Source organism: Xyrauchen texanus, chromosome 17, assembly GCF_025860055.1.
Source record: "Xyrauchen texanus isolate HMW12.3.18 chromosome 17, RBS_HiC_50CHRs, whole genome shotgun sequence".
Lineage (NCBI taxonomy): Eukaryota > Metazoa > Chordata > Actinopteri > Cypriniformes > Catostomidae > Xyrauchen > Xyrauchen texanus.
This window is the reverse complement of record NC_068292.1, coordinates 35,421,026-35,447,392: the sequence shown is the minus strand read 5'-3', so window position 1 is coordinate 35,447,392 and position 26,367 is coordinate 35,421,026. Positions and strand designations below refer to the sequence as shown.

General features: G+C 38.0%; 3 protein-coding genes across 4 annotated transcripts in view; 1 reads left to right on the top strand and 2 right to left on the bottom strand.

Annotated features, from left to right (window-relative positions):
* The window catches only part of LOC127658395 (oxysterol-binding protein-related protein 10-like), a 93,061-nt gene extending 86,271 nt beyond the window's left edge, over window positions 1-6,790 (bottom strand). For both annotated transcript variants that reach the window (XM_052147665.1, XM_052147666.1), the window contains exons 1-2: window positions 6,400-6,790; window positions 269-444 (exon numbers count right to left, since the gene is read on the bottom strand). In XM_052147665.1, coding sequence (XP_052003625.1) covers window positions 269-444; window positions 6,400-6,602 — 379 coding nt within the window. In that variant the 5' untranslated portion in view covers window positions 6,603-6,790. The remainder of the gene's footprint in view (window positions 1-268; window positions 445-6,399) is intronic.
* A 1,417-nt stretch (window positions 6,791-8,207) lies between these two features.
* LOC127658400 (glycerol-3-phosphate dehydrogenase 1-like protein) lies at window positions 8,208-21,899 on the top strand. Its single transcript, XM_052147672.1, has 8 exons — window positions 8,208-8,368; window positions 8,759-8,936; window positions 9,679-9,819; window positions 11,198-11,336; window positions 12,863-12,975; window positions 14,423-14,659; window positions 14,803-14,909; window positions 20,080-21,899. The coding sequence occupies exons 1-8, from the start codon at window positions 8,325-8,327 to the stop codon at window positions 20,174-20,176; spliced, it is 1,056 nt and encodes a 351-aa protein (XP_052003632.1). The 5' UTR covers window positions 8,208-8,324; the 3' UTR covers window positions 20,177-21,899.
* A 1,113-nt stretch (window positions 21,900-23,012) lies between these two features.
* LOC127658408 (uncharacterized protein KIAA1143 homolog) lies at window positions 23,013-26,005 on the bottom strand. The gene is made up of 3 exons (XM_052147682.1): window positions 25,809-26,005; window positions 25,449-25,593; window positions 23,013-23,713 (listed from the first exon to the last, which is right to left on the bottom strand). The coding sequence occupies exons 1-3, from the start codon at window positions 25,914-25,916 to the stop codon at window positions 23,508-23,510; spliced, it is 459 nt and encodes a 152-aa protein (XP_052003642.1). The 5' UTR covers window positions 25,917-26,005; the 3' UTR covers window positions 23,013-23,507.
* Window positions 26,006-26,367: the final 362 nt, after the last annotated feature.

Below are 26,367 nucleotides of genomic sequence, written 5' to 3'. Positions count from 1 at the left end.
CAAGTCTTGGAACTGATCACAATACACTGAGTTTCAATAAGGGGAAGCATGAATCACATAAATCATATGGACTACATTAATACTGTTTTTGCCCTATTTGGAGCTTGCAAGCTCCTAGTAACTCTACGATTTAGTTGTATGGAAAAGAGCATCTTGGAAATTCTTTTTGTGTATCCATGAGGAAGGAAATCACACAGGTTTGGATTGACATGTGTAAAAGATTTTATAATTTTTTGGCTGTTCTATTAAAAGCAGGAGAGACTCTGACCTCGCAGTTTGAAGAGATCTCCATTTGCAGCAAAGACCGTGAACATAAAGGGAAACTCGTCACTTGGGGCCACTAAGGAGCCGATGAGGGGCAGCGAGCCTCTAGGCTTCTGGTTCTTACTGTGCTCACTGATGAAATACTGCAGCTGGACATGCTCAGGGTCCAGCACAAAGTACCTGCATGATGAAAGACAGAGCAGACAGGATCATGTTATAACTCAAATATATTGGGGCCCAAAAATGGCAGTGTCACCATACACATTGCATTAACAATTATTTAATGAAACTTATGAACTTTTGACCAGCAGGTGACACTGCCTCCAAACTGGTCAGGTACCATTTGGTGGCAATGACTACACCAAGTTTTGTTTCAATGCACCAAAGTGTTGCAAAGCAAGAACCTCACTTCTTGTTTGGTGTCCTAACCATCAAACTTGTTGAAGGCGTTACACGACAATGTTCTGGTATAAATCAAACTCTTTTATAAAAGACCGAAATTTGTGGAAGGTCCAATGAAAATTTTAGGAGTTAGAAAATGTACATTTTCAAAACAATTTCAAAATTCAGTTCAAAAGGTCTGAACTACAATGTGAAATTTTGAACTGTTGGTGGCGCTAGAGGGTTTGAGTAAAAGTCACCAAATTTGGCATGGAAGAAGTTGAGGCCTTCCCCAATGATTGTGCCCATTTGTACAACTTTTCACCCAGTTCTAGGGGCTGCCCTAGACGCACATATGTAAATACAATAAAAAGAACACCAAATACAATAGGTGCCATCAAATTTGGTGATCTGTTACACACAAACGGTCTAGTTTTGACAAAATTTGAGAAAGATCTAATGAAAATTGTAGGAGGTTGAAAAAGTACATTTTCGAAATATTTAAAAATATTGGAAAATCTAGTCAAGACAGAACTTGAAACTACAAGGTGGATTCGACTCTCAAAACTGTTGAATAGATTTACTATTATTATTACTAATTTCAAGGCTTTTCGGTTCAAGAGGTATAAACTAAAACATTGAAAATTTTGAACAGTTTGTGGCACTAGAGGGCTTGTGTAAGGGACACCAATTTGGAAATTTGCTTTATGGAAAAGCAGTAGCGGTTTTAACCACCACGCAATCGCGTGGGGCCCCGGACATCGGGAGCCCCGCCCCAGTAGGAAAGCTCCTCAAAAACCGCTTGAGGGGTGGCATGTCACATGTTGTTCTGTTGTCAGGCGCGAATACGCTGATGTCAGTGCTCTCAGAGCTGTTCATGTTAGAGGTCCACCGGATTGGGTCAGTTTTTCAAGTAGGACATTTAGTTTTTTTAGACATTTAGAATTTGTGAAAAAAAATATACAGGCCTTCCGATCTTGTTTCGCCCAAGCGCTCTCACTCACAGATACGTGCAAATGAATGAGTTAGGGGCCGTTCATACCAAACGTTTTGTTTGCACTCATCTACTATGTTTTCCATTGTTTTCCTATCTAAACACACGCTGGACGAACATCCATGCCTGCTGCACTGCGCGTCGGGCTGTTTCTTCAGTGTCTCAAAGGACTGAACATTTTTTTTTTACATGACAGATATCAATATCTAGAGAGCAGGGTGGCCAGTTTATATAACTCCAGTTTATATATAATACAATTTAAATGTAATGATAGCAAATACGATGTACAAAATTTCTGAATTTAAATCAACACTTATTTGTACACAATATTTATTTCCTATATTTAATATTTTAAAATTCACTTAAACCATTTAATTTGAAAATGTGAAACTATTCATTGCAATGGCTATATATAGAACTGGATTTTGGAACTGAGAAACTGACACTGGGCAGAATTTCCTCTCCTGTAAACTGGCCAATCGGTCACAGTTACGGGCAGAATCTCAAAATTGCTAAATGTTCACCTGACCAATATACAAGTCTGTCATATCTTGACAGTCCACACACACTGTGGTAACACAATTACGTGTGTGTCTGTTTGGGTGTGATTTAATTAAATTCACAGTAAAATATATTTTCTTAGTGGTTTGTAAAGTGATCAATGGAAAGGAGGAGGCGAGAACCGGCTTTTCAATATAAATAATAGTTCAATGATAAACTTAAAAGACAACATAAACATACACATGATGGACATGTCCATTAACGATCTCTCTCTCTCTCGTCACACCACCGCCATCAGCCTTTATCCCTCTCCAAGGCTTAATAAGCCTGATAAGGGACCGGGTGTGTATAATCATGACACGGCCCCGCCCTCCGCCCTGCCACATTCCTCCCTCGTTCTCTCAGGCTGGGGAGCCCCCGGCCTGACGTACACTCCCCCCCTCTTTCCCTGGGGGAGGGCTTGCTTAAAGCCTGGTCTGCCGGCAGGCCATCCCCATCTACCTGGACGAGGGAGGGGGCAAGGAGAGGGAAACAGAAATCATTAAAATGGGGGGGTACTTCCTGTAACAGTGTAGTACCCCCCAAAAAAACACTGTACAATTTAAACGAGAGGGAAAAGGCTAACGCAGAGCGGCAGTGAGAGAGAGAGAGGAGAGAGAGATGAAAAAAAAAAAACCTACTCGCAGGTTCTCCGATACACCGTCGCATGGTCCTCGAGCACTACTCCACCCTCTCAGGCGGACGACAGCCGCTTCTCCCCGGGCAGACCGGAGTCAGACTCACGACCCTTGGCTGAAAGAACACCCCTCCGCTTTCTCGGCGTCTCGTGGGGACACTCCTCCGCCCCTGGCAGCGGCCCTTCCGCTCCAGGCTGTCGAGGAGACATTTCCCTCCTCCCCTCGCGGACAGCAGTCTTCCATCGACCCCTCCGCGTTTCTGGGGGATGGCAGGGCTCTCCTCCACCCCTGGCAGTGGCTCCATCGCTCCAGGCGGTCGGGGAGTCCAGTCCCCACTCGCCTCGCGGACGGAGGCCGTTCACCGCGTCCGGGCGGTCGGTCTACTCCCTCCCCCGGTGGATGGCAGTGTCGAGGACTCCGCGATGGGCATCCCTCCTCCTTCCCAGGCTTCGGCACCAGTGTAAAGTGATCAATGGAAAGGAGGCGAGAACCGGCTTGTCAATATAAATAATAGTTTAATATAAAACTTAAACAAAAGACAAACACACACATATGATGGACATGTCTCTCGTCGCACCGCCGTCTGCCATCAGCCTTTATCCCTCTCCAAGGCTTAATTAGCCTGACAAAGGACCGGGTGTGTAAGATCACGACCCGGCCCCGCCCTCCGCCCTGCCACTTGGTTATATTCATAGGTGCACTGTAAACCCAAATTAAAAGTTAATAAATCAAGTAGAGACATCCTAGCTAGCTAGTACTTACTAAATCAAGCTAGGGCTGTTAATATTAGCATGCTGAATTCACACTATTTGGATAAAACATGCAATGTAATATTGTACCTGTCCTCAAGCTAATCTTAAACTCCACAGTGTGTTCTCTCTGAGGCCCAATTATCATCAGGTCAATGTATTGGATGAAGTGCAAGGAAATCACACACGCACACACGCAAATCATTAAGCAGTAAACAGTGACTAGTGCCGGGGTTAACGTGAGGGCTATTTCTGAGTCATTGCGGAAGGCAAGTAACTCTCCGATCCGCTGACTTGTTATACGGTTGGCCTGTTCCCCTATCGATCGCTGGGCTATAAGCAACAGAATGAGCACAACATTATGGATGTGAGGGATTTCCCATCACGAATGAATCACAGTCTCTCCCAGATGAAAGAGCCTTAACTGTGGGCTGTGCTGCACTCATCCCTGCAGCACACACACTCACACACAACCATGAAATCCACCAAAAACAAAACCTCTCGTTTTCAATGAGAAGCTCTTCCACTGGAGTGCTTCTGCATAGCTCAGTTGGTAGGGCTCATTTCACATTCAGATCCCTGACTACAAATAGCCCCTTTTGTTATGAGAAAACATTCTCTTATACAAGACAATATCATGAAATCAGGACCTTTCAGATCAATGATGTCTGGTTGATTCAGGAGATCTTCTCAGACTAGCTTGGTGTTATTGGTTCAAAAGAAATACCCTGTAATAAGGCACACTATATGCATATACACCGATCAGCCACAACATTAAAACCACCTGCCTAATATTGTGTAAGTCCCATTCGTGCCGCCAAAACAGCGCCTACCCGCATCTCAGAATAACATTCTGAGATGTTATTATTCTACTCGCCACAATTGTACAGAGCAGTTATCCGAGTTACCATAGACTTTAGTTCAAACCAGTCTGGTCATTCTCTGTTGACCTATAAACAAGGCGTTGCCATCTGCAGAACTGCCGCTCACAGGTGTTTTTTTGTTTTTGGCACCATTCTGAGTAAATTCTAGAGACTGCTGTGTGTGAAAATCCCAGAAGATCAGCAGTTACAGAAATACTCAAACCAGCCTGACTGGCACCAACAATCATCCATGTGATTATCTATTCAGCCAATCGTGTGGCAGCAGTACATAAAATCATGCAGATACAGGTCAGGAGCTTCAGTTAATGTTCACATCAACCATCAGAATGGGGAAAAAATGTATCCCAGTGATTTAGACCGCGGCATGATTGGTGGTGCCAGACGTGCTGCTTTGTGTATCTCTGTAACGGCTGATCTCCTGGGATTTTCACATCCAACGGTCTCTAGAATTTACTCTAAATGGTGCCGAAAACAAAAAACATCCAGTGAGCAGCAGTTCTGTTGATGGATATGCCTTGTTGATGAGAGAGGTCAACAGAGAATGATCAGACTAGTTTGAACTGACAAAGTCTACGGTAACTCAGCTAACCGCTCTGTGCAATTGTGGTGAGAAGAATATAATCTCAGAATGCTATCCAGCGATGCGGGTTGGCGCTGTTTCGGCGGCACAACAGCGACCTATACAACATTAGGCAGGTGGGTTTAATGTTGTGGCTGATCGGTGTATTATAATACAAACCTGCAACCACAAACTAACCATAAGCGAATATTACATAACAAAAACTACAGGTAGGAAAAGATCTGATCAACATTCAGTGATTCAATGAGTACAAAATGACATCTTTTTTTACCAAAACTTGACATGGACAGGTCCCTGTCCAGATCAAGAATGTTCATTATGAAAAGAACACCTAAACAAATAAACAGACGAAAACAATGATAATTCACAATCATGCATAAGTCACAATGGATTGAAATAGACCAAATTCCTATATTGATTCTGAAACATATCTTTTTAGACTAAAATATGACAATGACTGACTTCAAAACATTATTTTTAAGGACAAGGACAGTGCTGCTTAGATCAAGTTAGGGGAGAAACTAAACAAATAATTTGCAACTATCTTTGTAATGCATGACATACGTCGGACTGAAATGGACAGAATTCTTAAATGTAATCCTTATCCTTGCCATCAGTGTTATTATATTTGCCTGCTGGATTTGATTTTCTGGGGCATTTTTTACCTTTGATGGCATATTTTTCAGACCATTTAAAATAAAAAGCTGTGTCTAATGTGTTTATGTTAATTCGCTAATTTAATCAATTCATTAATACAAATTTGAAAGATTAAGAATGTATTACCTCTTACCCAAAGAATTAAATAGACATCAACTCATCTTTATGCCATATTATGTAAGCCTAAAACTATAATGGGATATTAAAAAATAAAAATCAGCAACATGACAATTCATTTTGAGGTCCATTTGTGTCCCCACATTTTTTATTTTGGGGGCATTTTTGGTGGTAATTTCTGACCCTGCATGCTTGTCATGTATAATCCAATTTACTATGTGGTATCTGACTAAGACTTGACTAGGTCTGATGTAAAACACACTATTGAATGACATGATGTACAACACTGTCCAGATCAGAAATGTTAAGGATCAATAGGGGGAGAAAGTAAACCATATTAGAATGAAAGGTATTATTTAGCATTCATGCATTACGTCATATTGTTATGAAATTCTTTGCATTCCTGTTTGATGAAGCGTCTTTGGTCTTTAATTCCACAGATTGACTGTCAACGGAGATGATCAAATAAAAGGAGTACAAATGTCCTGAATGCGAAATATCTCTTTATATTGGACTATCCGTCTATCATGATAACTTGGAATTCTGTATGGGTTTAAAAGTTTTCAAGAGTGAGAAAGCGCCTATGACTCTTTACCTGCTCTGCCAGCCTTGTAGTAAATTGGTGTATTTGTTCAAAAAACCCTCCAAGTGTCTCTTCTGGGTCTGTGAGGGGTGAGTTGTGTCCGACTCAGCCCCTGATCCAGGACTATACGATCCGCTTCTTGCCTGCCTCTGTGCGGGATTCCCCCAGTTTCCTTTACTGCTCCCTGCATGCGACACGTTCAGCGCTTTTTCCATGATTATTCCCAACTGTGGATCACACACTATGACTATTCAAAATCGGAAGAGCAGTTTAAAAACAACCCCGATAAATACTGCTGAATGCGATCATCGTACGGAAAGTATGTGTTTGGAGATGAGTTTGATTTTTCCCTTTCTGGTTTGCCAAGGATCTTCAATGGGTTTATCTGTGTTTTTTATGGGAATCAGTGGGTGGTCACTCCCCTTGTGCTCTCCACCAACAGAAATACTGCATCTTATAAACCGATCAGCCACAACATTAAAACCACCTGCCAAAAATTGTGTAGGTCTCCCTCGTGCAGCCAAAACAGCGTCAACCCGTATCTAAGAATAGCATTCGGGAGATGCAATTCTTCTCGCCACAGTTGTACAGAGCGGTTAACCGAGTTACCATAGACCTTGTAAATTTGCACCAGTTTGGCCATTCTCTGTTGACCTCTCTCATCAACAAGGCATTTCCATCCACAGAACTGCCGCTCACTGGATGTTTTTTTGTTTTTGGCACCATTCTGAGTAAATTCTAGAGACTGTTGTGTGTGAAAATCCCAGGAGATCAGCAGTTACAGAAATAGTACAATCAAACATGCGATTATCTAATCAGCCATGTGGCAGCAGTGCAGTGCTTAAAATCATGCAGATACGGGTCAGGAGCTTCAGTTAATGTTCACATCAACCATCAGATTGGGAAAAAAATGTGATCTCAGTGATTTGGCCATGGCATGATTGTTGCTGCCAGATGGGCTGGTTTGAGTATTTCTGTAACTGCTGATCTACTGGGATTTTCAAGCACATCAGTGTCTAGAATTTACTCTGAATAGTGCCAAAAACATCCATTTAGCGGCAGTTCTGTGGACGGAAATGCTTTATTGATGAGAGAGTTCAACAGAGAATGTCCAGAATGGTTCAAACTGACAAAGTATTGTAACTCAGATAATTGTGGTGAGAAGAATTCTCTGAATGTTATTTGGAGATGCGGGTTGGCGCTGATTTGGCGGCATGAGGGGGACCTACACAACTTTAGGCAGGTGGTTTTAATGTTGTGGCTGATTGGTGTATACCTGAGAGGCAAACCTAAATGTGAATGCAAAAGTTACGCCCCCTAGTTTTCATACCCATGATTTAAAAAATAAATTAAGAACTAAATATTATATAATATATATTATAATATAATAGCTATTAATGTTAGCAAACTATTTAATCTAAATTAAATTAAAGTATAATTGTTCAATCTAAATGTTGGCAAAATGTAGGCTAGATGTAAGCATACATGTTATACAATCTAACTTCGGTAAATGTGACAAAACTTTGCCGTTGATATTCGTTATTTTATATTCAACACCTCATAAAGGAAATTCTCAAGTTTTAAGAGTAGCCTTTTTTAAAAGAATGTTAACATTGTATTGTTTGAAAAGAGGACTTTAATCAATCTCTCACATAAGTACAATTCATCTGAAAGCGCTATATACAAATAAACTGATTAAATTATTCAGAAATCGCCTCTAGGTGTTCAGCTTCAGTCAAGGAATACAATACCTGTGAGTAAAGTAAAGAAAAACTACATCTCCCAGAACTCCTCACCATTGTCGGTGACGCAATCAAAAAGGGTCCCGCACATTTCCTACCAGTTCTTCCCCGACAAAACTGCATGATTTTATAGTATTCGTACTTATATTCTTTACTTGAAAAACATATTTCCAATATTTGTAAGCATACGTTGTTATGGCTGCCCCACTGAAAGTATGTATTGTTGGTTCAGGAAATTGGTGAGTATGCACTTTTAAGGAATTAGAAATGATCTATATGTACTACCTTATTGGTAATGAGATTAATAGTACAAAACATATGGCGTGCACCAACTGTTACAGCTCAGACCTCTTACTTAACTGCAGCACTAATGTTTAATTATGTATGTAGGATATAGCAGTTACAGCTAGCTAATATTCAGGTACATATGATAAGTAAGCAAGACATGCTCTGGGCAAGTTCGAGTTATTTATCACTTAACTGCATTGATCTGAAAAAGAATGCATGTTGCATAACCCTCATTTGGTCACAACTAACAAAGCAACTTCTCAGGGTATAAATATTCACTGAAATGTCCCTGTGACACTGGCATTTTTATTAAAGAGATCCTTGTGTTCTCCTGTGCCAAGGGGCTCTGCTATTGCAAAAATTATTGGCACCAATGCACAGAAACTCCAGCGCTTTGCCACCACTGTCAAGATGTGGGTGTATGAAGAAATGGTCGATGGCAAAAAGCTGTCCGAGATCATCAACACCGAGCATGAGAATGTGAAGTACCTTCCAGGCTACAAACTCCCAGAGAATGTGGTAAGACAGTACCTTAATAATAATTAAGGATATGGGATGTTAAATTTAAGATTGCAGGTTAAAGGGTTAGTTCTCCCCAAAAGGAAAATTCGGTCTTCATTTACTCACCGTCATATTGTTACAAACTTATATAGTGTAGCATGAGGAGAAATAGTCTATTTAAGAATATAGACGCTGCACGTTTCGCCATTCAATGAAAGTAAATTGGGACCAAATCTTTCAGTCCCTAATATTCTGCCAAAAATCTCCTTTAATGTTCCATGGAAGAAATTAGAGTAAGTAATTTGGGTTTGGAACAACATGACGGTGGGTAAATTAATTTGTCATTTTTGGGTGAACTATCCCAAAAGACTTTATCAGACTTTGACTCATTAACCCAGCTTGCTTCAAGTAGACTACCCTGAAATGAGTATACTTTAATTATTGTGTATCCATTTTCTAATGCAACAAGCAATCGCATTTCAACTTTGATGAAAAGCCTGAACGTTCTGAATAGCATACCTGCCATTGACCATCACATGACGTTGATCTAAATATATTGTTATACTTAAATTTATTATTTTGTCTTGTTGAATTTACAGTATGTTATGCAGCTTCATCAAGGCAAAACTAAATAAACTAAACTTATTTTTATAGATTTGTTTATGAGAAAAAAACTTACAGATTTTGCAAGGGGTATGCGAACTTATGAGTTGAACTGTGCATGCCTTATATGTGATATTTATGTGGTTTATGCATGCAGGTTGCAGTGCCAGAGTTGCGGGATGCTGCGGATGGTGCAGACCTCCTGGTCTTTGTGGTACCGCACCAGTTCATCCGGAAACTGTGTGATGAAATGATGGGCTGCGTTTCGGAGAAAGCTCGAGGAATTACACTAATCAAAGTAAGAATACAGTTCTCCACTGAATTTGAAATAGCTGTGACTTTTTGGGATATGTATACCATTGTTTGAGGTTAACTTGATGCATTGTTGATGGCACATTTGGAGTTTAGACAGAACTTTTAATCCAGGAGTTAATGAGCGTAATGCTCACTCTGCATTATTTGTGAAATATAGTGCATATACTGTCCTTCTCTGTTTCGGCTCCATTCTCATAATGGATTAACCATGTAGTAATTTGTTTGTATTGTGGAATGATGCAAAGTGAAATTGCATGCTGAAAAATTATTTTTAAGGCAGAAAAAACAAAACGGAACAAATTGTCCATCAGTGTTTTTATCCAAAGTGACTTGCCATGCATTTTATCAGCAAGTGCATTTCCTGGGAACTGAACCCATGTCCTTTTTGTTGCTAGCGCCATGCTCTACCTGTTGTGGTACAGGAACACCCAACAACATTTAATTTGTATGACTATGTTTGGCACGCAGCACTCAGACTTCCTGTATTATACATATTATATGCCCAGAGAAAAATGTCAGTGGATGGAAAAGTCAAAGAAATCTTAAAAGGTTGTGTAAAAGCCATTCATATTTCTAAAATGGACTAGTTATTCTCAGCTGTGAGATATTACAATGGCTAAATGTTGTTCCTTGAGAGTGCAATCTATTAAAATATTTTTCAGTTATCACAGACCTCTATAGAAAAGTCATGGAAATTCATTTGTGAAAAGATGTGGAACCTTGATTATAGCCAGCTATGTTTTAATTGGAACTGCCAAATGCCCTCCATTTAATATTCCACTTTTTTGTTAAACCTTGTGTGCCCTCCACCATGCGTACAGGACATTTAGGATTGACGAAGGCAGTGGAACTTGCAGGCTTGGTATCTCTTTAAAAACTGAGCAAGAGGCACCATATGTCGAGTGACTCATGGGTAAAAAAGGGCAGATTGCGCACTTGCAAGTTATCTCCTGGTGGCAGTTTGTCTTTTCCATTACTGGATGCGTTTTCACATTACTGGCTCTATCTCTGTAGTTATACCTCTCCAATTTGTATTTATCTTCTGCGCTCCACCGTGTTGAAACTAATTTAATTTCTCACAATGTTCCTTGGTTAATATTGCCAATAGATATGACTGGTCTGGTTTCTGCATTCTCTTTCTCAGATTTCTACCCATTGCATGTGTACTCTCTTTACACTCTTGATTATTTTTGTTCTGCTTTGGTGTTTCTCCTCATTTTGTGAGTCATTAGTTAAAGATGTTCCTCCAAACAGCTGTGCTCCAGAATTATATCTACTGAGGGGAAAATGAGACAATGCTACATTAAAAGAGAAAAGGGTGTAGATTGTGTCCTCTCTTTTTCCTCCTTGTGTATCTGTAGGGCATTGATGAAGGACCAGAAGGATTGAAGCTCATCTCTGACATCATTAGGGAAAAAATGAGCATCGATGTCAGTGTCTTAATGGGGGCCAACATTGCCAATGAAGTGGCAGCTGAGAAGTTCTGTGAGAGCACCATTGGTGAGTGATCAGCTCTCAAGTCAAGTTGTGCTGATTTGAAATGGAAGCCATTAAAGGGATAGTTCCCCTAAAAATGCAAAACTCTCATGCCATCCCAGATGTGTATAATGTTTTTTTTCTGCAGAACAAAAACCAAGGTTTTTAGGAGAATATTTCAGCTCTGTAGTTGTATTTACTGCAGGTGAAAGGTGGCCAAAACTTTGTAGCTCCAAAAATGCACATAAAGGCAGCATAAAAGTAATCCATATGACTCTAGTGGTTAAATCCATGTCTTCACATGCAGTATGATAGGTGTGGGTGAGAAACAGGTCAATATTTAAGTCCTTTCTTACTATAAATGTCCACTTTCACTTCCACATTCTTCTTTTCGATTTACATTCTTCTTGCATATCACCACCTACTGGGCAGGTAGGAGATGTTAAAGAGGACTTTAAATAGCGATTTGTATCTCACCCACACCTATCATATAGTTTCTGAAGACATGGATTTAACCACTGGAGTCTTAGGGATTGCCGTATTTTCTGGAAATAAAGTCGCACCTGAATATAAGTCACACCTGGTCAAAATTGTGAAAAAACACAGATAAGTTGCTCTGGCAGAGGTTGAGAGGTTTCAGCAGGCACTAGAACCCGGGAACAGCCGCCCGACTTCCATTCAGCCGATCACGTCAGACGCGCTCCTTGAAGATTACCTCAGGAAATATGCATCTCTATGCCTTGTAACTCTATGCTGCGTACAAATAAACTGCTGTTAGTATGTGAGTAAAACAGTATGCTTGTTGTATTCTATTCATTCATTAACGTTAGCGGTTGTCTATCTGTAGATATTTCTAATACATTACCCTCTATGCTGTGCATTAATTATCCAGTTTACTGAGTAAAGGGTTTTACTACGAGTGTAATGAAACGTCATTTTGAGGGCATGTGAGGAGTTGCATTTGACAGCGGTCTATAGAACAATAATGTTATGATGGGTCTGAATATTAAAATTGATTGCTTAAAGTAGTATGTAAATCCAAAATATTCGGAATCGACTTTTTTAAACGCTTATACCATCTCCGTGACTGATATTTTCATCTGTTTGAGTGTAAGCATACGTGTTTTGGTGTGTGTGCATTTGAACAGCCGACATTATGTATAAATTATGTATATAAGTCACTTCAGACTATATGTCGCAGGAGCTTTAAAACGTGACTTATATTCTGGAAAATACAGACATGGAACAGTGAGCAACCACCTTTCAGTAACCCAGAGCACACTAGCAGCCACACAACAAAATGCTAAAATCACTCAGAACACCTTAGCAATGTCCTATCAACCACACAGAATGCCCTAGCAACCATTTAGCAACATGCTTGAATACACTCAGAACTTAGCAACTGTATGGCATCGCCCTGGCAACCACTCACAACAGCATAGCATTGTGGCAGCGAGTTTTGCAAGCACCACTCATATTTTCTTCTGAAAATGTTGAAATCTGAATTAGAATAGTAGATATGCTCAATCTTGATTTACACTGATATGCAGGCAGCAAGGTCTTGGAGAGCGGCCTCCTCTTTAAAGAGCTCCTGCAGACGCCTAACTTCAGAATCACTGTGGTGGATGATGCTGACACAGTGGAGCTCTGTGGAGCTCTCAAGGTAAATATCAGTCATGTCTAGCTGTTTCTCTCAGGGGAAATATCTTGATGCATGTGCAGGGCTTCAGGGGCACGATTCAGACCTCTGTGCAAAGAAGAGCTTGCACTGCTGAATTCACAATTAGCTGCTTTAAGCCCTTGTCTTTGTCATAAATTCATTTGTAAAAATCGTTGGAATGTTGGCATGCTTTGACAAATACTCTAGGTTATTTTCAGTTGAATGTTCAAGACGGCATCTTTGGCGTTCTGTCGATTACCACAGAAAATAATTGAAAATGCATTTACAGTAAAATCACTTCAATGACTTCTTCAGCGAGAACATTTGTGTCATTTGAGAAGCAATGTTGCCTACATCATCCTTGGGACTACTTTTCCAGGTGGACGAACTAGCATAGAATTCATCCAAATTGAAGTCGAGGTAGACCAATAAATCAGTTTTACCAATTAATCAGTGTTGATTGGTGCTTTTTGAAACTATTGGTTATTGGTAGAAATCTATGCTGATAGTTGTTTTTCTTTAATTTTTTAATTCCTCTGTAGCCAGCACTGGAGGATTCTATAGTAAGATCAGCTTGGTTCTACAGTATAAGAGCAGCCTCTAGAGGTTAAATATTTTTATCCTCACTTAAATGCATATTTTGTTATTTTGATTAGATAATCAAGTGTTTTAAATTGAAATGATGGCATAGAAAGAAAAATGTGTCTACAAAATAAGAGTCCCCAATGTATTTTGGGCTTTTTTTATAGTTAAAAGTCCCACATTATGCACCAGATCTTGGGATTGGGATTTTAGTTGACTAATAAGCTGCATCTGGAATTTATTTACATAGTTTTGAATCTTGTACCTTCTTTGTCATTATCTGTCACAGTATGGAAAGACTATTGTCCTATTCATCAGTTATCTTCCTATTCCACCACCTTAGTTATCTGCATCAGCAAAATCCACTATCGTTCGACCTCTGCATTGAACAGATATGGAGTTTATGGCACATAAACATTTCTTTTTGGATATTTATGTCACATAACTTCAATGTCATTTCCTTGAGAAAAAGTAACCAAAAGATTGAAAATTAATTGGTACAAACTGGGTTTTTTGGTTTTATTATCACACCAGTCTCACTCTGGTTAGTAGGTAGATAGATAGGCAGATAGATTGATAGATGGTTAGTTGTTTAGTTAATGGATTTAGAGATTTATTAACCAAGTGTGCTCTAACACAATATATTTATTTAGTGTGCAGGAGCTTTTTTTAAGCCTATACATATTTAACAATATGTGAAGATTCTGTACATTTACAAGACAAAATGTCTAGACAAGTAAACAGTAAAAAATTATTTGGTAGAATGAAAAACATATTGGGGATAGTGTATTTCAGTATAAATGTATATTTACATAATGCACTTCTTTACTGCCCATTGCATCCAATATCCTTGTTTCCCCTGCACTAGAACATTGTTGCAGTAGGTGCAGGCTTCTGTGATGGCCTGCAGTGTGGAGACAACACCAAAGCAGCGGTCATCCGCCTTGGCTTGATGGAGATGATTGCCTTTGCCAAACTCTTCAGCAAGGATGACTCTGTTTCGTCCACCACGTTCCTCGAGAGCTGCGGCGTTGCTGACCTCATCACCACCTGCTACGGGGGGCGTAATCGACGCGTTGCAGATGCTTTTGCAAGGACAGGCAAGGTAAAGAAATGTGAACCAACCGTCTCCACTTCCATGATGGCATGTTATGGACATTTTATGGATTGTAGGAAGTTGCTGAGCATTTGGCACATTGTGCTGAAGCAGAAAAGAGTTTGACAATGATTTATTTTTTCCTCTCGTAGAGCATCGAGGAACTGGAGAAAGAGATGTTAAATGGACAAAAGCTTCAGGGACCATTGACTTCTGCTGAGGTCTATCATATCCTCAAACAGAAGGGCCTAGTAGATAAGTATGTTTGCTTTGTCTTCTTTCTTCAGGCTGATCCAACGTACAGTAAATGATAGGGCAATTTTTCGAATAATTGCAATCATCGTTTGAACAACCCAATTTAAATTCTTAAAATCTTAAGATGGATCTTTTACTCTTATGTGCAACCCTTTACAGTGCAAGTAAATCACTCGCATATGTGATCAAATTTCATGCAATGTGACTAGAAATGTCTGTGATAAGTGAACAAGTGAACTCGCCAGTGAACAAGTAGGCTCCAAGATCCTTTCACTGTGTGTTTGGTTCGACTCATTTTATGTAATGTGTGTCCAAAGACTAGATCCACGCAATCCATTTGTCATTGGATGTTACTTTTAACACTCTTTCTTTTATTTACAGTCAGTTGTTGATTAAAACACATAGCATGGTTCAGTGAAAGAAGCCATTCGACTATATGTGCTCAACCAAAAAGCTTCTGTGGTGGTCCCTGAACTGCCGCTATTCTTAAAAAGACACTACTCTTTTAGCACTTGTTCTACAATGTTAATACTTGTAAATAGTACAAATTACATATGTAAACAATAAACATGTAACAAAATGTGCAAATATGAAATATAATATCAATACATCAGATTTATTGATCAAATGAATGGAATTTGTACGTTTTTAAAAAGATAAAACGTGACCAAAATGATGAAAGACTAATGATAACATTTCTGAAAATTAATACTTTCATAATGTAAAAAGTTAGAAGGTCCCTTTGAATAATTACAGCATTTGCAGAGAGAGATTTATTTTGTGTAAGCAAAATGGCAGTATAACTGCAATATACACAAATGAATGTGTATAATTTTATGCTATATATATATATATTTGAACCTCGGCTATTGCACCTGTATCCATTTGCTGCTGGCACACTGCACGAGTCTGTGTTTGTAGCTTGCTAAGCATTGTTTATTCTTATACGTTCATCGTTTTTATCCTTTGCCATTTTACCGCGTGCTTCGTTTTTTTCTTCTTTTCTACTGTTTCAACCACGTGTACCTGTTTCATCTCGACTGCGTGCATTCCTTTTCTCCTCTGTGCTTTACACTGATTATTGCATCAATCTCAAACATCTGCTGATCAGGAACCACATTGAACCACATCGAACTCAAACACTCGACACTCAAGAACAACCATAACAACAACAAACAATTGCGGTAAGTCATGGCATTCACTCATGCTGCTACTTCCTACATTGCATGCCACATGTTAACTATAGCTTTTTCCGTCAGCAGTGTGGGATTCACTTGTGATAATTGTAAGGAATTAGTCAGGCTGACGGAGAAGGTTATTGAGTTAGAGACATGCATCCGAATGCTAGTGGAGGTCAGTGAGAAAGAGAAGCCAGTAGATACTATTTCAGAGCGAGCAACAAACACACTTTGGTTCAGGCAGTAGAGCCCCCACATCAGGACATCGACGGCATACTCGCTCAACAAAGCAACTCCACTTTCCCGTTCCTGTTAGGATTTCCAATCGATTCTCCCCACTCAGTGATGCACCCACTGAGAATCATGTTGAAAGAGTCTTAGTAATATGTGATTCAATTGTAACGAACGTGGAAATAGAGACTCAAGCCACTATTGTTAAATGCATTTTGGGGGCTCGGTCATCTGACATTAGATAAAATTTACAAGTGCTGTCTAACGCTAAACATAGATTTTCTAAAATTGTTATTCATGACAGCACTAACGATGTCCGGCTTCGCCAGTCGGTGGTCACTAAAGATGATGTTAAAAAGGTGTGTAAACTTTGCAAACATTATGTCAGACAATGTAATATGCTCTGACCCCCTCCCTGCTAATCATGGTGACGAGGTTTATAGTAGATTAGTGTCACTGAATGGCTGGATATCTTGAGTGGTGTTCAGAGAATAGTAGAGGAGTTTTTGGGGTAGACCTGACCTGCTAAAGTGAGATGGACTCCATCCCTCCAGGGAAGGTGCTGCTCTCCTCTAGTAATTTGGCTCATAGTCTTAATAGTGATAGTATTTGACTAACTGGGGCCCAGGTCAGGAAGCAGACAAAATGGTTGATCCGAACGTCTGCAACTGCCTTGAGACATCACACAGGTCACATAACTACAACACATAGAGACTGTATCACCTAGATATCTCATAGAGACTGTGTCTGTTCCCCAAACTACCAAACACAAACACCTCTCTAAATCATTTAGAATTTTTTTTATTACGGTCAAACTTAAGATAAACATCATATAAAGGTAGAGCTACTAAACATTAGACCTCTTTCAACCAAAGCACTAATTGTAAATGAAATTATTACAGATCATAGTTTGGATGTGCTCTGTCTGACTGAAACCTGGCTTAAACCAGATAAATATATATTAGTTTAAATGAATCTACTCCCCCAGGTTGTTATAAACATGAGCCTCATCTGAAGGTTCGAGGAGGAGGTGTTGCTATAATTTACAGTGAAGATTTTGGTGTTACTCAGAGGACATGATACAAGTAAGTCTTTTGAAGTAATTATGCTTAATGTGACACCGTCAGATATAAATAAAAAAAGTCTCTGTAATCTTTTGCCCTTGCTACAGTATATAGATCACCCAGGCCATATACTGATTTCCTTGGTGAATTTGCAAATTTTCAGATCAGATCTAGTTAGATAGAGCTTTAATTGTTGGTGATTTCAACACTCACATATCAATTATTATTATTACACAGATAATGACACATTGGGATTAGCATTTATCGATATTCTCAACTCTCTTGCAGTTAGACAAAATGTAACAGGACCACCTCATCACCATAATCATACGCTAGATTTAATTCTATCATATGGAGTTCATGTTGATACTATTGAAATTCTACCACAGAGCGATGATATCTCAGATCATTACCTCGTCTCTTGTTTACTCCGATCTGCTAATGTCACTCAATCTACACCATGCTATCATTCAGGTAGAACTATTCCTTCGACCACTATTGTCTCAAATACTTAATAAGCCAAAAAGTGTAGAACAACATTATGTAATAACAGAAAGTATAAATACAGTCTTCTCTAGCACTCTTGATAGTTTCACCACTCTTCGATTAAAGAAAATGAAAGAAAAAGCCACAAACCATTGTACAATGATCACACTCATGCTCTCAAGAGAGCAGCTCGGAAAATGGAGCGTAAGTGGAAGAATACAAAATATTTCAAGGTATTTTGCGGTGTAAGGGAAGATAGTGTCTGTAGCTACAGACCGCCACTAAACGCTGCCAGGTCAGCATATTTAGCAATCTCAAAGCATATTATCACAACAAACCTAGGTGTTTTTTCAGTATTTTGACTAAATTGGCTAGGAATAAAGCCTTGCCATACAATAAACTGAATGGCTTCTATGCTAATATTATTCTATTTGTATATTTTCATATCCCGAGGTTACCAGAGCCGGCCAAATCCAGCTCCGTTCCTACTTGGTGTCGTGCTCCACTGCTACTTGTCGCTGAGTAATGACGACAATCTACAGCCGGTGCTAGCCAGACATCACTTCAGTTTTTTTACGATGGTCTGGAGAACGAACTGATACCAACTCCAACTGTAAGACATGGGATGCTTCATATGCCACTGCCTGAACCTTGGACTCAGGATGGACCCCACCGAACTGATCTGCCAGTTGAACTGCGATGCTCATTGATCTCTGCCTGCATCACCATTGTTTACTGATGGACTACACTCCTGAAATGGAATGCATAGACTATAAATTAATTGCCAACAAAAGCCTACATCAGCCAACTAACAAAGGACAATGCATCTTTGTGAACTTCTGAAGTTACTCCAGGATGAACTTTAAAGACATTAGTCATTAATCTTACTGTTTATACAAAATCTTTGTGATTTCTTCATGATTTATGTAAAATTGCTTTGAAACGATGTGTGTTGTGAAATGCGCTATACAAATAAAATTGACTTCAATCTAAATCAAATTGAGAGCTTGTAGATCAGAACAGAATTGGGAAATCTGTATCAGTACCCAGCCCTTGTAAATTAATGTTATTTAGGGATGCACGAAATATCGGTGGCCATATTGGTATTGGCCGATAAATATGAATTTTTAAAGTTATCGGCCCGATAAGAAAATTGGCCGATATATTAATGCCAATAAATTATGCTTTTTCAGGCACACATTACTCACCGAGAGGTTTTTGATTGGTGCCTTCTCCATGTCAAATTATTATAACCAGAGTTCATTACTCTGGTTATGCTTTAATTTTATAAGAGCAATACAAGAATACAAAATTGAAGAGAAATTCATATTGCTTTTACACAACAGTTAAAAGAACATGTAAATTCTTTGGTCTGGCACCAACAGTCATGCCACGGTCCAAATATTTTAAATCACAGTTTTTCCCCATTTTGATGGATGATGTGAACATTAACTGAAGCTCCTGACCTGTATCTGCAAGATTTTATGCACTGCTGCCACATGATTGGCTGATTAGATAATCACATGGATGAATGTTGGTGCCAGACGGGCTGGTATGAGTATTTTTGTAACTGCTGATCTCTTGGGATTCTCACACACAACAGTCTCTAGAATTTACTCAGAATGGTGCCAAAGACAAAAAACATCCAGTGAGGGGCAGTTCTGCAGATGGAAATGCCTTGTTGATGAGAGAGGTCAACAGAGAATGGCCAGACTGGTTCGAACAGATAAAGTCTATGGTAACTCAGATTACAGTTCTGTACAATTGTGGCGAGAAGAGTAAAATCTCAGAATGCTATTCTGAGATGCGGGTTGGCGCTGTTTTGGCGCATGAGGGGGACCCACACAATTATTATTAGGCAGGTGGTTTGATATGTATATCAGCCACAAGATGTATGATATATAACTCTGAAAATAATCAGTCCAAGGTTTTGGTTGTCAGAGCTTTTTACATCTGTTCATATAAAAAGCACTTTAATATCAGAACAGCAGTTAGCATACATGCTTTTGACACGTTGTGCTTTGTTGTTAATGTGGGTAATAGGGATATGTTGCAGGCCAGACTTGAACCTATTTAATTTCTCCTCTCTATCCCCAGTAATTTCTTGATGCTCTCAATTAAATCTGTCTAATAAAATGACGAAAGCTTCCCAAAACGAGCCTCTTATTGGTTTGAAATAACATTGAATCTACATTAAAGCCACATTTCTTCCCAGGTTCCCGCTGTTTACGGCTGTGTATCAGATCTGTTTTGAGGGAAAGCCAGTTGAGGACATGATCACCTGCCTGCAGAACCATCCGGAGCACCTGTAAGAGTCTGCCATGGACCAGAACCCACAGTGTCCCCATTAGCCGCCTTCTCTCATCCTCTGGGTGGCCCTACCTCTAACACTTTTCCTTGGTTTTATATTTAAATTCACATATAAAATGTATTTTGTTTAAGGTCTTTCTTTTCGTCCCATGTCCAGTTCTACACTAATGTTAGGGTTGAACTCAGGGCTTTACTTCCGACCTTTCACATTTTGTTGTCGTCATGCATGGCAGAATGTACTCAAACAAAGTACTTAACTAATTAACTGTGATATTTTTTGGAATTAATGTAAGCTTTGTGGGTAATCTACATTTATTGAGCTATTATGGAATTTTTTAAAATTCTCTCTGTCTGACTGCCCTCTTGTGGAAGCTCCACTAAATCACCTCAATGACAGATGGGAAAAGGTGGGATTAAATCCCTTTTATATATATATATATATATATTTACCATAGATATAATTTCATTTCATAACCCCATCTACTTTGAGACCAAGTAACATGGTGCAATAAATCTAGAACACTTGTGTTATAGTAAACAATGCTGGATACACCATGCTCTTGCATTTTAGATGCAGCTTTGATTAGGACCGGATTGAACAGGAGCTCTCTAGGTAAGTGGCATCAAGTTGCTTGCTTACATTGTAGATCCGGTGTAATGGAGGATCCAAAGGTATGTCCCTTGGTGCTTTGAGTGTGGAGCCAGCATAATACCACTTTTCTTAAACAAATAACTACACACACATTATTAAACACAAGGGCAAGCTAGATGATTCAAATGAAGGATAGACCGTAAAACAAAATCGACTTTTTGTTTTCTGAGTGTCGTTTAAATGTTGACTGCCATTTGCATTTGATTAACATGCTGAGAGAATGTGTGATCAGGATGGGTGAGATGAACGAAGCTAGAAGATTCCTTAGTGTCAAGATGCCTTTCAATTCCACACTGGTCAGGAGAATTTCTCAGTCAGCGTAAAGAATACTTGAATGGACTCACTCTTGGAATCAAGGTTGTGCAGTTGTCTTATGAGTAGCTTTCTAAGGTTTTGTTTTTTAGAGATACTATATCAATTAAAAGGGGTTCAATTCTGTCATCTCCACTTTCCAGCCCTTCTAAGACTAAGTGCTTTGAAAACACACGCCTATTACAAAATATGGGTTTTTAGTGAACATATAATAAAGAAACATACCGAGATGACTTTCTATAAGGTTACAGTTAAAAATCATTGATACATTTCTAAGCTTCAAGAATGTATTAAAATCTAGTTACTAACCATTGAACGTTGAAGTTGTTCATCAGAAAACAACCACATTCATCTTCAATTTTGATATTTCAGTGTTACTGTGTTTGCACCTCACATTTCTATATGTAATCGTTGTTGTACTATTAAAATAATGAAAGAATGGTTTAGTGATATGTGTAGATGTCTTTTCACTTGTCAAGTGAGTGTTACAAGAGCAGCTTGTGTAATGGCCTTTTTCTGATAGCACCATATTTCTGTAGTGTATACAGTTCTGTTAGGTCAGACACGAAAGATACGCTCTGAGTAGATATTTGTTGAAGCATGTCACATTATTTGCTGCTTTTATGTTCTATATCACAGTGTTCATGTAATGCCCTGTTATTATAAATGTCTGAATAATCATACTACCAATACTAATCTACAACATATTTTCAAGTTCAATCTACTCAATATAACACTCCAGTGGAATAAAGTATGTTAAACAGAAGAGGTTGCATTGCATTTTTTTTGTATGAACCCATTCTGTATTCTCTCTTGTGAAAAACAATGATGACTTCTTTGCAAGTATGTTCTAACAGTTGAAAACAAGACTTGTGGTTAAAAGGAAAGTTCACCTTAAAATAAAAATTCTCTCATCATTTACTCACCCTCATGACATCCCAGATGTGTATAACTTTCCTTTTGAGAACACACATGAAGATTTATATAAGACTATTTCAGCTCTGTAGGTCCATACAATGCAAGGAAAAAGTTGCCAGAACTTTGAAGCTCCTTAAAGCACATAAAGGCAGCATAAAAGTAATGCATAAGACTCTAGTGGTTAAACCACATATTGAGAAGTGATAGGAAAGTCCTAGTTTTTTTACTATAAAGCTCCACTTTTGACCAGTAGGTGGCGATATGCATGAAGAATGTCAATTGCCAAAAAATAAAGGAAGTGAAAGTGGAGATTTATAGTTAAAAAAGGACTTGAATATTAGTCTGTTTCTCATCCACACCTATTAAATAGTTTCTAAAGAAATGGATTTTAGCACTAAAGACTTTTGTATTACTTTCATGCTGCTTTTTGATTATTCAATGTTCCGATCACCATTCACTTGCGTTGTATAGACCTATAGAGCTGAAATATGTTTCTAAAAATCTTCGTTTTTGTTCTGCATAGCAAAGATGTCATACACATCTGGGAAGGCCTGAGGGTGGGTAAGTGATGAGAGAATTTTCATTTTTGGGTGACTATTCCTTTAATCAAATGCTGCTTTTGAAAGTAACTATTAAAGTGATCTCAGCACTTAATGTTTGACTGTTCCATAACCTTTTCATTGTCTTGGTTTAATCAAGAAACAATCACTAGCAACAAATTCAAACTTAAAATTTTAAAACATTTTGAATAATTAAACATTTCAAAGGAAAATGTATTGTATATTTGTATCCTAAATCAATATTTGTTTCTGCATTTTATGGGCCACCAACTTGGGAGTGTTAAAATTGTTCCATGATTTAACTCAACCATAGTTTTTCTGATTGTATTCATAACCCTATTACAACATTTCAGTAGCAACACAAGTTTTCAAATAGAAGGGAAAATACTTTTTATTACACAATGCAAATATTTTCTTTCCCATAATCTGACAATGAGTAAATACAATACAATTCCAAAAGTCCCAGAATCTGGGATTTTGAAGCTACAAAAACCTAAAACAACAGCAATAAAGTGGAAAAATTCACAGCTCCATTATAGAAGCCATATATGTACATTTAATGAGCATACAGCAGGCTAATTTCATTCCTACGAAACAATATTTAATAGTCATGTCAACCTCTATGGTGCATATTTCATCAAATTAGCATTTCTGTAATTGTACTGTAACTTCCAACTATTTGCTGTTAAATATGCTCCTGCAGAGGCTCATAATGGCTTGGATGTTTTACAAAATTATATCTTAAAACATAAACATTACATGGATTTGATCACCGTCACACAACACATCTATTCTGAAACCAGGAAATACATTTTTAAAAGAGCACATTGCTCACTGTAAGGATCAGTCCGAGATACAATCTGACCCAAAAAGATGCTTGAACCCAAACAACTAGTCATCTTCCTCCTCCTCATCACCACCACCAAAAGATAGTAGACTGTTGTTCTTTACTTTAACACCTGCATTTGACTCTTTCTTCTCACCATCCTCGTGTTTCTTCTTCTTGCTAGAGCTGGCAGTAATGCCTTCAAATTTATCAGAGGAACGTTTGATAGGCTTCTTAAAGACGATCTTTCCATCCAGGGGAGGCTGATCATCTGGAGAATATGAGAGTGCTTACTTGATTAAATTACTTAATGCTTGCTGAATACCAGAACATCACTGAAGGTTAACCATTGGACAGAAAAGTAATCAGACTAAAACTAATGTTGTGCCATGACAGATTGTGCCAATGATAGATCTCTAGATATATATATATATAGCCTCCAAGAACTTCTATTACTTTTCTAAAACCTTTGCCATGTCAGATCAAAAGGCAATAAAGTATAATTCAGTCATGTTTATGCAAGCATCACCAAGTCCTTTCATCATCCAAGTAGGAGAACCAAAGTCAAAATAATAAAATCAGTTCCAGTGATACGAGTCATTGGGAAATGAAACTTGCTATTATTAAAATATGCAATCCTTTTTATGAAAATAGATCATTTAACCCTCCTACTGCATTCAGAATCTGCATACACATTTGGCATTAGCAGGAACTTAAGCTTTTAATAATTCCTAACCCATTTATGGTTTCATTTAAAACCATATTGTAAGTAATAACTTCTTAAATGTTTATAAATGTAAAAAGGTTTTTATTTTTGACATGTTAACTGACAAATATTAAAGCTATTATTTAACATAATATTTCTATTTTTTTTATTTTTAGAAATAATAAAATTGATAATTCTTTGACATTTCCAAATATACATTAACTACAGACAAACCAGTGTGATACAAGTGAATATATATATATTTTTATCAACATTTATAGATTTTTTTTTAAAATATAGACAAATTTATTGAAACATCTAATGTGAGAATTACTGGTAATTTGAATGAATCTCTTATTACTCATAACTGTATTCATACAACTTATTTTTTTTATTTTTTTATGAAACCAACATATAATTTTTTCTACTAAACATCATTAAAACAACTGTATAACTCAAATATACAACATTGATAATTATTTACTATGTTTTTAAAATATATATAATCTGTTTACTTGCATAAACTGACTAATTTTATTGCGTGATAACGCTGCAAGCTGGTTCATCATCAGATGTCTGCAGAGTAAAATGTGGACAATTTCCTCTTACAAGCCCTATTTAGACTAATGTGTACATTAACTTTTGTTCTTGCCACACCCAGGCAGCAGTTCCTTTGCTATAGATTATTAGTTGTGTTTGTTACACATATCATGTCTGTTTTGTACAGGAATGTGAGTGTGTTTGTGTATCACTGTGTGTGGTCATGTTTGTAAACAAGGTGCAGTCCCAGTGGGAGACAAAAAACTAAATAAGAGAGAGTATGTGAAAGAGGCTAAATATTAGAGAAGTGTTAGAGAAAAAAATAACAATTCATAGATGTACAAAAACATCTACATAATATAATGTGTAATGCCCAGGTCAAACTTGATCCACGAAAGCAATATGGTTTTAAATGGTCATATCTCTGAACTCATTTTATTGAAAAATCTGAAGAAATAAAAAAAAGTATTTTGATAGTCTTGACAAAATCACAAAGTTTGGTTTCCATACTAAAAACTATGCAGTTTTCAAAAAAAAAAAATGTTTACCGCTCCTGGCCAAAAATGACCTGAATGCAATAGGACGGTTAAAAGGTTAAATGCTAGTTTTTTTGAAAGGAGATATTATGAAATGTCTAAACAATAATTGTATTTTCATAGAATATTAAAAAATCTAAGTAGGAATTTATTCAGAGTTCAGATTTACAACAAGGGTTTAATTACATTTTTTGTAGTTCATGTCAACAATGTTTGTGTATTACCTGTCTTGGAATCCGTCGTATCTTTTTTGATTTTCACTACATCTTCAGCACTCAGATCTCCCTTTTTCAGGACCACAACTTGGGGCATTTCATCCTCCCGATCACTGTCACCACTGTCATCTTCACCTTGCGGCATCTGCTGTTTCTTCAATTACATCAACATTTGCATTTCATATTTATTTCACTACACTGAACATAATAAACACTGCGTCTTAAAACTTAGTGAACTGCCTACCAAGACAGCATTTTGGGACATTATATGCGCGTTTGAAAGGTTTAAACAGTATTTCAAAATGCTGCCTAGGTAGGCAGCTCACTAGGTTTTGTGTTACAGCCAATGTGACAAATAAAGATACATACTTTAGTCTCCACTGTCGGCCCGTCTTTAAAACCAACATCAATCTTGAACTTCTTCAAAAACGTTGGCTCAGCTGGCTTCACCCATGATACATTACCTTTTTTACTCATTTCGTGTCAATTAAAATTAGCCTGATGAAGTATGTGGTTTATGTTTCACAAACACAGTACAAACCAAAATGAGTCGAATAAAATTTGCGTTTGTGTAACGTCATCACCATGCGTCTACAATCGATCAATCAGAGCGCATTGTGAAGCAAGTCTTGCTAGTTTGTACTGTTGTGTTCCTCCAGAGGGCGCTTGATAAATAAATAAATAAATAAATAAATAAATAACAATATATTTTTTACCATTTGTATTTATACAATTAGTATCTGGTATAGAAATAAAACAAATATGTACAACCATTCCCTATTAAATGATACTTTTTTTTAGTCATCACAAACAACTGTAACTGGTCATATCCTCTGCCCGGGCCACTGTGACCACCAGTGCCTCAAATATTATCTCCTCCGTGAGTTTTTGGTCAAAAATTCACATAAAAAAATAAAAAATAAAAAAA